The sequence below is a fragment of the Poeciliopsis prolifica genome, unplaced genomic scaffold, assembly GCF_027474105.1.
Source record: "Poeciliopsis prolifica strain line A6 unplaced genomic scaffold, Auburn_PproV2 SCAFFOLD116, whole genome shotgun sequence".
NCBI classification, from domain to species: domain Eukaryota; kingdom Metazoa; phylum Chordata; class Actinopteri; order Cyprinodontiformes; family Poeciliidae; genus Poeciliopsis; species Poeciliopsis prolifica.
The window spans coordinates 470,537-483,149 of NW_026562491.1; the positions used below are offsets into that span (position 1 = coordinate 470,537).

General features: G+C 50.2%; 4 protein-coding genes across 4 annotated transcripts; 1 reads left to right on the top strand and 3 right to left on the bottom strand.

Moving 5' to 3' along the window:
• Nucleotides 1-10: 10 nt before the first annotated feature.
• Nucleotides 11-4,540, bottom strand: LOC129354707 (DBF4-type zinc finger-containing protein 2-like). The gene is made up of 10 exons (XM_055024188.1): nucleotides 4,451-4,540; nucleotides 3,771-3,861; nucleotides 3,438-3,494; nucleotides 3,257-3,353; nucleotides 3,020-3,177; nucleotides 2,357-2,942; nucleotides 1,924-2,049; nucleotides 1,527-1,861; nucleotides 1,121-1,274; nucleotides 11-1,049 (listed from the first exon to the last, which is right to left on the bottom strand). Exons 3-10 carry the CDS (start codon nucleotides 3,479-3,481, stop codon nucleotides 267-269), a joined length of 2,283 nt encoding a protein of 760 aa, XP_054880163.1. The 5' UTR covers nucleotides 3,482-3,494; nucleotides 3,771-3,861; nucleotides 4,451-4,540; the 3' UTR covers nucleotides 11-266.
• Nucleotides 4,541-4,766: 226 nt separating this feature from the next.
• LOC129354718 (elongation factor 1-beta-like) lies at nucleotides 4,767-6,849 on the bottom strand. The gene is made up of 7 exons (XM_055024200.1): nucleotides 6,717-6,849; nucleotides 5,966-6,088; nucleotides 5,765-5,897; nucleotides 5,621-5,687; nucleotides 5,278-5,403; nucleotides 4,969-5,036; nucleotides 4,767-4,892 (listed from the first exon to the last, which is right to left on the bottom strand). Exons 1-7 carry the CDS (start codon nucleotides 6,794-6,796, stop codon nucleotides 4,806-4,808), a joined length of 684 nt encoding a protein of 227 aa, XP_054880175.1. The 5' UTR covers nucleotides 6,797-6,849; the 3' UTR covers nucleotides 4,767-4,805.
• A 547-nt stretch (nucleotides 6,850-7,396) lies between these two features.
• On the top strand, nucleotides 7,397-10,139 carry LOC129354721 (ADP-ribosylation factor-like protein 11). The gene is made up of 5 exons (XM_055024205.1): nucleotides 7,397-7,470; nucleotides 8,719-8,784; nucleotides 8,852-8,967; nucleotides 9,037-9,214; nucleotides 9,935-10,139. The coding sequence occupies exons 1-5, from the start codon at nucleotides 7,441-7,443 to the stop codon at nucleotides 10,061-10,063; spliced, it is 519 nt and encodes a 172-aa protein (XP_054880180.1). The 5' UTR covers nucleotides 7,397-7,440; the 3' UTR covers nucleotides 10,064-10,139.
• LOC129354719 (emopamil-binding protein-like) lies at nucleotides 10,132-12,533 on the bottom strand. Its single transcript, XM_055024201.1, has 4 exons — nucleotides 11,996-12,533; nucleotides 11,238-11,307; nucleotides 10,813-10,951; nucleotides 10,132-10,502 (listed from the first exon to the last, which is right to left on the bottom strand). The coding sequence occupies exons 1-4, from the start codon at nucleotides 12,170-12,172 to the stop codon at nucleotides 10,250-10,252; spliced, it is 639 nt and encodes a 212-aa protein (XP_054880176.1). The 5' UTR covers nucleotides 12,173-12,533; the 3' UTR covers nucleotides 10,132-10,249.
• Between the last annotated feature and the right edge of the window lie 80 nt (nucleotides 12,534-12,613).

The following is a 12,613-nucleotide window of genomic DNA, read 5'->3' on the forward strand; positions in this document are numbered from 1 at the left end:
AGAGCTGCCGAACAGTAAACAATGATGTCATTAAGTATGTCTCCATGGCAACAAACATGTAGCTGTACTGGTTTCCATTCTGTAAAAACATTGTTTACCTTATAAAATTATTAAAACAGATCATAAAGAAAATAATTTCTATTGTCAGCAATTCTTTACACCAAAGAGGAAATGATCTTTCTTCTTATTGCACAGTGGAGTTTTCTTTAGTGTCAGGTGAGCTGGGACAGGTGTAGCTCCAGTCCGTCCATAAAGAGTCCGGCCTGCTACCTGCCCCCTCTCTCGCAGCCGCGCCCCCTCTGGCTCCGCCCCCTGCGGGGGGCCGGGAGGGCGTGGCCTGTGGAGCTGAGGCGCTTCCTGCTGGGTGGTGCTCGTCGAAGCCCCTCCCTCCTGGGAGGAGGGGGCGGGGCTAGAGTCCTGGTCCTTCTTTGGGAGGGTGGGTGGCGTGGCCTGCCGCCCCTCTCTCTCTCGGTGGGCGGAGTCTGAGGAACCCTTCCTGTCCTCCTGACGGTCTCTGTCCCAGAGTCTGCACTGAGCGCGTTCATCAGGGCCAAGTCGCCTTTAGGCCCCTCCCCCGGCCGGCGGTCCATGTTGAGGTCAGGACTCAGACTCCGGAACAGCTGACGGACGCATGGTGGAGGATGGCCAGAGGGGGCGGGGCCTCTGGGTCTCAGTAAAGCCTGTGGAGGGTTTCTGAGGATCTGATTGGTCCCCGGTTCGTAGAACTTAACAGGAAGTCTTTTATACTTGACCTTTAGCCTCTGCAGGTCGACAGGCCGCCGCCTCCTTCTGCAGCGCTTGGGAGCGGAGTCTCCAGGCGGGGCGGCAGCAGAGCAGGACGGGGAGCAGAGCAGGTAGACCAGCGAGGTGCGGGGCTGGACAGGAGTAACGATGCTGGAGTAACACGCAGGCAGCGAATGCCACGCCTGCGACTCAGGAGTTCTCTCATTGGCTGCAGGGAGGCTGGTGGGCGGAGCCTCTGAGGACAGCTGATGAACAGTCGGGATAACCAATCGTAGCGTCTGAGTGCCGTGACTCACTTTAACCACCTGAAAGGATAATACCAGGTGAGGCGTTTGTTTCCAGGAGAGAAAATCAGACACAACCCCCTCCTGCTTACCTGACACCTGGATGCCACTCTGAAGCTCCGCCTCCTTTTCTTCATCCTCACACAAGCAGAGTCATCATCATCCTGGTCCACCAAGGGCAGAATACCTGTGTCTGGCTCCGCCTCCTGGGCCTGAGGGGCCTCCTTCCTCCTCCTCCTGCCAAACCTGAGGGAAACAGATCACCTGAGATTACCTGAGATTACCTGAGATTACCTGAGATTACCTGACACGACTACTTATGTATCTCAGACTAGTGAACTGTTCCACATTAAATGTTTAGATCAATAGATGACCAAGTGGGCCACACAGGGCTCACCTGTTTACCTGAGAACAAGTGAGCTGAAAAGCTAACAACTAGGAATGGATGTGAACATGTTCACCTTTGATCAGGTGAGTTAACAGGTGAGCAGGTGTTACCTGGCCAGAGACTCTGTGTCGAAATAGCAGATGAATCTGCCCCGTCTGAACTGCTGGACCAGCCTCTCCACGCGGGCCTCGTCCTCCTGTTCAATCTGGGTCCAGGTCTTCCCCCTGAAGGATTCTGGGATATGTTGTGGGACCGGCAGGACGTCCTCTATGGGGACGTCCCAGATGCCCTGGTCCAGCTGGACCGCCTCGCCCAGCAGGGCGCAGTCCAGCTGGCTGGAGTACACCTGGTCCTCCATGTCCACCTGGACGTCCATGAGGCGGCACAGGTCCCGCCCCTCTGTCTGGCTCACCTGGACAGGTGGGTCAGCTCTCTGGAAAACCACCTGCTGAGCAGAATCCCAGTCAGAACCTGGACAAACAGAACCACCTCCACACCTGTACATACCTGGACAGGTTTGTCCCAGTCTTCACTCTGCGTTTCCATGGAGACAGGAAGGCTGAAATGGAGGCTCTCTGTCTCCTCCTGCTGGTGGTGAGGTGAAGTGACGCTGTAGCAGCACATCTGGATCACCTGGGAGGGTTCAGAGGGGACAGGTCAGGTGACATCAGCTCTGCGTCTGATTGGTCGGTTAACCCCAGCTCTGCACACCCACAAACAATGAAAGAAACATTTAATTAATATATTTTCACTTTTATTTATCAGTCATTTAGCATAAATGCTGCTGCATACTTTAGTGGACATTTCTTTATTCACCTGATCAACTATTTATGTATTTTTTAAATTACATTTATTAGATTCCATTTTTCCGATGAATCCCAGTCAGAACCTGGACAAACAGGACAAACATTGGGTGAAAAACCCTGGGTAAACCACCGACCTCTTCAATGGTCTGCTCCTCCGGGTCGCTGTGGGTGGAGAACGCCTCCGCCTTCTGGACCGCCCGCCTCTCCCTCTGCCAACTCACAAAGGGCCTCTGGGGCCTCAGGTCTGAGCAGAACCGGGTCCTTGGTCCAGATGCAGTTTGGATCTTTGGCTCTGCAGGAGCCTGGAGCCTCTGGCTGGCGCTGGGGTCCAGCTGAGCCGGCCCCCAGGGAGCCTGAGTGGAGGATGAAGAGTCACTGGGTTTCCTCCGGTTGGTCTTCCTGTGGGCTTTTCTGTGGACAGAGGGCGGGGCCTGTGGCTGAGGGGGCGGAGCCTCAGGGTGCAGAGTTTGGTGCTGAGGGGGGTGAGTGTTCCTGCAATGGGGCAGAGGAGACGCCTGTCCTTTGTCCTGCCTGTCTGATTGGCTGTGGAAGCTGTGTTCTGTTTCCTGATTGGCTGGCTGACAGGACGCGTCATCAGAGCTGGGCAGGTGTTCTCGAGTGCCTAGCGACTGCCAGTCTCCGTCGGAGGAACAGAGTTCATCAAGCTCCGCCTTCGGCAGCGGGGCGGCGGAGACAGACGGCAGGTCGGCGTGGGACGGCCTGGAGGACCCAGACGGACAGGTTACCCATAGCAACAGCTGGACTGTTGCGTTAGTGGAGGTGTTTGTTTTGCTCACCTGGCGTCGCCGTAGCGATGCGGGTGGTGCTCCTGGACGTCCCGCAGGAAGCGCTCCAGCAGAGTCAGCCTGCTCTGGTTGCCCCTGGCGATGGACACAGGAGCGGAGCCTCTGGCGGACGCCCGGACAGAATCCAGGTGTCTGAGGCTGGACAGGTGCTGTGTGGGACACATGGTGATGATGTCATCAGGAGCCGGAGTGAGGCCAGACTGGGTCTAAACTCAGGCGTTCCTGTACCTGGTCCAGGCTGGTGTAGAGGACTCTGCAGTAACCACAGTAACCCTGCCTGCTGGGCTCACACCTGGACGGACCGGGCTCTGGCTCCGCCCACATCCTGCCAGACAGACCACACCTACAGCTCTCTTTCACTGATGATTGTCTCTGATTGGTTACCAGAAGAGTTAACAGGTAAGCTCACCTGCTGGGAGGCTCTGCCTCCTTCCGGTTACCTTCATCAGACATCCTGACGGCACACCTGGAACACACACATCTAATAACACACCTGCACATGCTGAACACACACATCTAATAACACACCTGCACATGCTGAACACACACATCTAATAACACACCTGCACATGCTGAACACACACATCTAATAACACACCTGCACATGCTGAACACACACATCTAATAACACACCTGCACATGCTGAACACACACATCTAATAACACACCTGCACATGCTGAACACACACATCTAATAACACACCTGCACATGCTGAACACACACATCATCACATCCACTCACCTGGAGGTGGTGCAGTCAGAGGGTCCGTCCAATCAGAGTGCTCCATGCTGTAACTAACAGCAACGAGGCGGGAGCTCCAGAGTCCATGAGCCTGAAGGGGAAGCAGACGCCATACTGGTTGCTATGGTGATGCTCTGCACATTAAGCCCAGAGTCGCTTTGAAACCCATCAGAACTGTTCTGGTGGACCCTGATCTGCAGCAGAACAGTTACCTCCTAAAAGAGCTCAGGAGGTTCTTTACTCTGGACCCGGTACTGATACATGAGCCTGAGTTAACACCTGCTCCTACTGATACTTTTCACAGTTACCTGTCTAACTGTCATCCAATCAAAGCACCGCTCTCCCCGCTGCCAACCAATTATACACCAGATGATTTTCTTCTAACCAATCACAGTTTAGCTCTATGCATTTCTAACCAATGAGCTTGCACTTCTTGTTGTAACAGTAACCCATGTTTAGTCAATTTAAGTCTCGGTTCCGTATTCTGGGTCCAACTAGAGACTAACCCGGGTCGTTTTGAACCGTGACAACAGAGACGCTGACGTGTCACAGCGGTCAGCTTCCGGTTAGCTATGTTGTTAGCAGATTAACTCCTAAGCTTAACGGCAGCACGAAACCAGTCAGCGTTGGTCCGGTACCGGTACTGCCGCCTCGAATCACTGCCTGTCGGGTTCTTTTACCTGCAGCAGATCGATGGTTGCGGTTTTTACGGATTATTTATCTTCTTCCCCCGAGCGGTGCTCCACTGCTGTTTAGTTTCCGGTCCAGTCTTCTTCTGCTCCATGTGGAACAGTTCTTTAAACTGCATCGCCACTAGCGCCCAGATAGAGGAACTGCAGCCTCAAGAGTTAAGCAAGAGATCTAAGGTGATAAATTCACCTCATCATTCAGATTAAATTGGATAAACTGAGGCTTTATAAATGCAACTGTTTCAACCATCATTGCTTCAACTTTAAAGCTGGAGTAAATATTTCCCTAAGATTAAAGACTCAACAGTTGATTTTTGCCAAGTGCTTTTTATTAAACATGATTAACTCAGATCTTATTGAAAGCTGCGACATCCATGGACTGCACAAAGTCCTCGAAGGCTGTAATCTTCTCCTCCAGGATGTCTGTGCCCACCTGCAGAACAAAACACTCGGTCAGACCTCAGAACGACACTCAGAACCAACCAGGCGACGTGTTGCAAGCGTCTCACCTTGTCGTCCTCCACCACGCAGCTGATCTGGAGCTTCTTGATGCCGTAGCCCACTGGGACCAGCTTGGCTGCACAGATCACAGCATGGGTTGGTTATAGTTACTACCCGTCAATAAAACAGTTTAACATTTAATGGATGACTGTGATCAGTTTCTGTAGCGGTCAGATCAAAGAGTGTCCATCAGTCTTCAGCCGAAAGATGGTGAGATGGATCATCATCTGTGCTACTAGAGTAGCTACAGCTAGTGTGGGTGCTATGTGGTACTGGGTTGGGGGTACTGGTCCCAGTACTGTGTGCGGTCCTCTTACATTGTCCCCAGACCAGCCCGTCCATCTCAATGCTGCGGACACACTCCTCCAGCTTGGCCATGTCCGTCTCATCGTCCCATGGCTTCACGTCCAATAGGAGCGACGATTTAGCGATGAGAGCCGGCTCTAACAGGAGACAGACATAGAGTCAGTTACCAAGGAAACCCCGCCATGCTGCTCTCTGATTGGTGGAGACTCGTCAGGTAAAACAGCTGTCCATCAGGCAGTCAGCCGAAAGATGGTGATTGGTTACTCATCATCCAGAGCCACGTGGGTGGATGGTGAGGACGCCTCACTGGTCATGTGATCAGTGAGGGGCCCTGTGATTGGTTGAGTGACGTACTTTTTGCTTTCTTGGCGGCGTACTCGGCCAGGCGCTGCTCCTTCAGCTTGGTCGCCTCCGCGTCTTCCTGACAGACAAAGATCAGGGTTGAACACCACACCTGAGCTCACCCGTGACCTCACCGTGACATCATAACGTCCTCACCTCCTCGTCAGAACCAAACAGGTCGATGTCATCGTCATCCTGGTCTTTGGAGGCGGCGGGGGCGGAGCCTGAGGTGGCGTCGGCCACTCCCGCAGGGCCGTACTGCCCCAGAGGTCTCTTCACACCTGGGAGGCTGACAGCCACGAAGCGTTGGTCACACTGTGCACTCTGACCTGAGGATGAGGATGAGGAAGGGCTCACCTGTTCTTCTGGCTCTGGTACGACTTGATGTGGTTGTACCACCGCAGGGCGTGGCACAGGTCTGCTGGGGGCGGGGCTGAGAGGACGTCAAAGACCACCACGTCAGCCTGAGAGGGGACAAACCTGACGGGGGACAGGGTTACCATGGTTACAGATGACTCAGCTGACCCCTAAAGTTGCATTTCCCCCTTTTTTTTGGGGTCCAGACCTGAACCACTGAGGCTTGGTTAACCTGGACTGCAAATGATTACTGGACCAGAACCAGAACTCTGCCTGACCAGAACCAGGTTTTGATGCGAGACTTGGACACGATCTGTAGTCTCAGATCTAAAACTAAGATAGTTTCTAATATCTCTGGCTCTGAGTGTAGAACCGACATTAGGTCCAGTATGATCCAGAACCTACAGCAGCCACTGCGCAGCCGCAGAGAGGCTGTTAGCACCATGTGACCGCACAGTGGGCCAATTTAAACCCAAATAAACCCAATTATTTTGATCGAAACTATGACGTCCTTTAATCTGCCAACAGCTTTCATACGTTTATATAAAACCACGATGACTTCCGGCTCCGTGGAGCGCTAATGTAGCTTCATTTACCGCCGGAACTGAAGCTAACTGTTAGCCACGAGCTGAGCCAACATGGCGGCAGCCTCGTTGAAGCTGCAGGAGCAGGGAGGTTCTGCTGGGTTCTGCTGGGTTCTGCCGGGTTCTGCCGGGTTCTGCTGGGTTCTGCCGGGTTCTGCTGGGCTCACCCTTCGATGTAGCTGCGCTCCGACAGGAAGTCGTTAAGGACTTTGAGTCCGGAGGCTGATTTCAGGTCACCGAAGCCCATGATGGAGCTGAAGAAGCAGAGAAGAAGAAGGAAGGAGCAGGAGGAGGGAGGAGGATTTATAGCCGGACTGACTCCTCCTAGTGGATCCTGCTCCTCCTCCTTCAGCTCCTGCACAAATTACAATGTTTCATTTATGTCAGATTATTCTGGTGGCTCCAGAGAGAATAAACTCTTGAATAAGTTTATAATGTCACAAAAACCCACTAAATGATTTAAACCCTCCACATGAAACGAGCGTCCAGCAACACCTGGAGGCCAGTCTCAGTATCCAACTCAACGGAAAATTAAGTGGAAGGAAGAACTGCCTGAAAAGACTTTGAAGGAAATGTTGCTTAAATGTTATGAGGTATATTCTTCAGTGACTCATGAAATGACTGTTAAAGAAGCTGCAGAAAACAGGTTTTATTTGACAGCCTGATTTTCATATTTATCTCATCAACATGATCACATGACTTCCTGCTCAGCCACTCTCACCTGTCGCTGACTCTCAGCAGGCCGGTGTGTCTGAACTGGAATGCAGTCAGAGCTGCCTATTGGTCACATGTGCAGCAGCGAGGGCTGCTATTGGCTGTCAATCAGAGAAGGTCAGCTGCGCCTCAAGGCTGTCAGAGATCCAGTCAGACTGATTCTAGAGCTCCAGAGCGATGGGTCAGAGCAGCTCCGCCTGCCCTCAGGTGAGTCCCTTATTTTCCTCTCTTTAGCTGACTATTGAATCCGGTTCTTACCTTCATCACTGGACCAGAACCAGCTTCGTTTAATGGAGGTGGTTTAATAAACCAAGTGGTTCCATTAAGCTCACCTGTGCTGGTCTGGATCAGGGGTCAGGAATACCTCAAAGGTCAGAGACATGCCCACTTACCGCCTGTCCAGAACTTCTGGGCCCGCCCGCTCCATCAGGAGGACCAGACCGATGGATGTTTGTTCCTTACATGATGTCAAAGAGAAGAACAAAACAAGGCCTGAAAGAATCAAGAATCATTTTCTCGTCTGGTTCTGATCCAGAGCTGCTGGAACCCAGAAATGTTTCTAGTCCTGACTTAAAGAAACCCACAGGTTCTGAACATCTCAGGTTTTCAGGAAGTTTGATGGTCCACATGGTTCCTATCAGACCACAAACTCACCCTAAAGACCAGTTTGGTCTTTAGGGTGAGTCAAAGTGTGGGTCAGGGGCCATTTTGGCCCTTGAAGTAATTTTTAACAGTCCATTGTTCACAAATGAACTGAAGCAGAAAAACACTTATTATTTTTGAAGGGCGGATTTCTAATGACTAATTTATATCTTCTTAAGTGTAGCATTGTATGTAGTGTTTTCTTTTATTAGTCACGTTCTGTTTTTATTTAAGATCCTAGTAGATCAGATCACTGACTCTCTCCTCAGAACCAGACTTGGCTGAATACACAAAAGGTTTTTCAATTAAATTATTTTATTCATTGCAGAGAATCCACTAAAAACATTTTTTGGACCAACAAAGAAACATTCAGCTGAGAAACAATACGCCTTTCTTTAAACACAGCCAACGTCTGAGACTTTTGTTGTTGTTGATTCCACTAGCATCGCTTAACTCGATGTGAAAGGTTGAGTAACTACAAGCTTTCCTCTGAGTGGTCAAACTGACGAGTCAAGCTATATAAATTCATTTTACCATTTTACCATTCACATTACCCAGAATGCTGTGCGGTTCTGGATCAGATGTCTGTTGTGGTTGTTACTGATTCATCGTCCAGCTCTGATAGTTCATAGAAGAACAGTTCTTCTTCTCCTTTTCTTTCCAATTGATAAACCATCTGATGATCCTGAACCAGGTGGTTCTGGTTCTGGTTCTGGCCTGAATCTTCTCTGGGATCCAGACTGGAAGACTTTAGATTTCTTCAGCACCAGAACCAGCTGAGTGTCAACCTGAAGCCTGTCCTCCTCTGTCCAGGTGTTGATCATGGGTCTGGACTCTGCGGGGAAGTCCACCCTGTTGGCCCAGATCCTGACCGGACAGGTGAGTTTCAGAGCACTGTGAGGGTCACCAGGCCTCAGGTGTTCTCATGAAACATTTACCTTCTCAGACGGTCAAAACCTCGCCGACCGTGGGCTTCAACGTGGGAACGCTGGACCTGAACAAGCAGTCGCCTTTGACGTTGTGGGACATTGGCGGACAGCAGAGCATGAGACCCAACTGGAAGTGAGTAAACGACACCCGGTAGGAGCGTCGCCCTAGCAACCAGCCAAAGGAATAACGGATGTCCTGCAGGTACTACCTGGACGAGTGCAAGGCGTTGGTGTTCGTGGTGGACAGCACCGACGCGGCTCGCATGCCAGAGGCGCAGAAGGCTCTGAAGGGCATCCTCAGCGACGAGAGGCTGCAGGGAGTTCCTCTGATGGTTCTGGCCAACAAGAAGGATCTGCCCCACAGCATGACCATACGGGAGGTAGGGACACTTCAGACACTTCAGCACACAGATCATCAACAGAACTGTGAGGATATATCAGGCAGACAGATTAAAGTCAGCCATATACGTCCCAATCAAATGAATCAAGTTCAGTTTATTGTTCAAATTAATGAAACCTGTGTGAGAAAACCAGCAGATTGGCCTGCAGCCCTACCTCAAACTGAGCAGCAGGTGGCGACAGAGGGAAGCTGGATGTAACACTGAATGGTCAAAGAGAGAGTGAAACAAGGTCCCGGGCTCAAATCCCTCGTAGGGTCACCCTATGTGACCTTACAAGGAACCATAGGGCAACCTATGGTTCCTAGCTCCATGCATGGAGTGGGAAAGAACCCATGTGAGAGAGAGGATTGGCGTTTGGACCAATGTGGGAGGTTAGGAACCCTAAAGCTGGGAACCCTGGAAGCAGGAACCTCGTGGTTTACTGGGAACCATTCAGAGAATAGGAAGTCTATAGGGGAGCACCATGATGGATCTTTGGTTCCCCATCTTCTCTAGACATCACTGTCGTTTCTTCGACATGATAAAATAGGCTGATTTTCCATTGGAGGTTCTGCCAGAACTCTGTTCTAACATCACAGGAGAACAAATTGACTGAAGGCCAAATTTAACAACAAAGTGAAGGACCTGACTGTAGAGGTGTGAGTTTCTGCCTGGATCCACAGTTGACCCTGAAAATAACGAGTCTGATCTTCTCCTCAGGTGTCCAACAAGTTGAACCTGAACAGTTACACAGACAGAGAGTGGGAGATCCAGGCCTGCAGCGCCACCCAGGGGCTGGGTCTGCAACAGGCCTTCCTGAAGGTCAACAAGCTGATCAAGAGGAGCTGAGAGGACCAGCAAAGGAAGGAGACTCGTTTAACCTCAGGATTTTATTTATAGAGATTAATAAAAGTTTTAGTGATGATCCAGCGGTCTGATTTGTTCCTTCCTGCTACAAAATCATTTCTGTGACCAGTCTGAGAAAACGATGAGCTCAAACAGTGACAGACTTCTGACCATCGCTGCTGACGGCGTCTACAGCTTCTTCTTCTTCTGGGCCGTCGTTCTGTCTCCTTTGACTGCATGAAGACTCTGGAGACACAACCAGGACTGGACCAGGAGCAGAACCGGGATCAGGACCCAGAGTCCATTAAAGAAGACCAGGTAGACCCATAGGTAGAGCGGGTTGGACGTGTCCAGGTGAGGACTGCCCAGCAGCCAATCAGGACAGAAGGTCATCCAGCCGCCGTACAGCTCGCACACGCTCAGAGTGATCTGCAGGAAGTGTCTGAAATACAAGTCATTTCAGAATCAGACTGATTTAATGGCCCGTTTAAGATCTGACTGACCCACATGAAGCATTAAGAATAAAAACTGAATGAAAAAACTAAACAGAATAGACATCAACATGCTGATAAAATGTTTCATGTTTGAACCAAAGGATAAAAGCCAGTCTAGCAGGTTTTAGCAGCACTGGATGTACTGTCAGAGTATCTGTGGTTCTTCATCAGCATACTCTGCAGTACTTGGACTATATCTTGTAACATGTGATACCTGAGTTGGATGGGTAGAGCGTTTTATTGAAACTGTAGCATCACCTGTAGTACTTGTCATTGAGTACTGCATGTATCAGCAGCAGAGCCAGCAGAGAGTCCAGGACCACCGTCAGAATCTCCAAGGACACATGTTTTGGGTCAGAAACCAACCAGCGACTGTCTGCTTTACCGTACTCCTTCCCTACAGGTGGAACAGCTGACACTGTTAAACCAGGCATTAAAACGTTCAGGTATGTTGAAATACTAAAAAACATATTCAGAAATAAAACTCCTATGTCTCCGGAAAGAGCGTCGGTTCTGTAGAGTAAGACAGAAGGTGATGAAGGACCTTCAAGGTTCATGTCTGGATTCAGACGCAGCTCTCTGATTGGCTGATGAGTGTAGCTTAGAAACACTAAAGATCCTACTTTCTGCTGTGTGTCAGAAACAGGATAACACAGAAATACAAAGACGGTTGCAAAACTCACAGAGCTCAGCCAGAGGACCTTCAGATGTCTCCACTGTCCCAACCAGAGACATGTAAACAAACGGACCCTCCTGAGGACAACAGGGACAATCAGCCAGAACAAAGACAGCTGCACTAACCCAACATTGATAAAGAGACAACTTCAGATAGAGTAGCTTTTACTCAACAATTGATTTGGAAATGCTGTTTTAATATTTCATGTTCAGTCCAGACGTTTCTGTCCAGGTGGACAGTGTGGCACAAAAAACCCAAAAGAACAATCTATGGGTGTTTTCAACTCCTAACAGTCTGTTTGATCAGACACCAAAACACCAAGATGTGTTGCATTTTGAGCTGCTGCAGTTCTTTCTCAAACCAAACTTCCTGCTTTGGCGTGATCCCCCATCTGCTTGGCGTTCATATAGGCATTTCTAACTGAACCCAGACCGACGTTTGGAGGACCAGAGTTTGATGACGCATTCACACCAGCCCAAACAAACCAGGCTTTCTAGATAAATGGACTGAAGTTGGATTAAAGTGAACCAAACCAGGGTTGGTGTGAATGAATCCTAAACATCTGGAGAGTAGTGAAATCTTCAAAAGCAGTTCAGAAACCCATGAAACTAAACGAACAACACAAGTACAGTGGAGGAAGACAAAAAGAACCCAAAGGATGGAAAACATTGATCCCAAGAAGAGGACAGTTCAAAGGTCAGGTCCTGAAATGATGAAGGAAAGATGACAGCAGAGAGCGGCTGAACAAGAAGAAGCTCCTCCTACCAGGGTCAGGTGGACGATGACATCATAGAACAGCCACAGCAGGATCCACCAGTCCGTCTTGGAGCTCCGCCCACCATACCTGTGTGTGAGGAGAGCAGCCACCACCAGCTGGAGGCCACAGCCCAGCAGAGACGACACAGAGACGAGAGAGAGCGCAGGCGGAGCCTCAGAGTTCATGGTACCGGAACCAGACTGCGTACTTCACAGGAAATGCTCAGTATCCTGCAAGCTGCATAAATACTTCAGTTGGACCGTCTGATCTGTTCTGCAGAGACTGGACCCAACTCTGGACCTCCCCGCTCACTCTGATTGGTCCTTCGGTTTGATATCACCAACCCTGTTCTGTCATTGGCTGCTGAGGAGACCACCCCACTTCCTGTCTCTCCCACATGAAGGCCATGAACCAAACGGACTGAAACCAGAGTCAGAGTGCAGAGTCTCAGATCCACCTTGATCTGGTTGATCACAGAGATCAGATGATCCTCTGATTCGAACATTTATCCAGCACTTTTGGTTCCAGAACATCAGACAGTGTGTGTGTGTGTGTGTGTGTGTGTGTGTGTGTGTGTGTGTGTGTGATAGTTTATTGACTGCAGAGTTTTGTGGTAAAAAAGAATT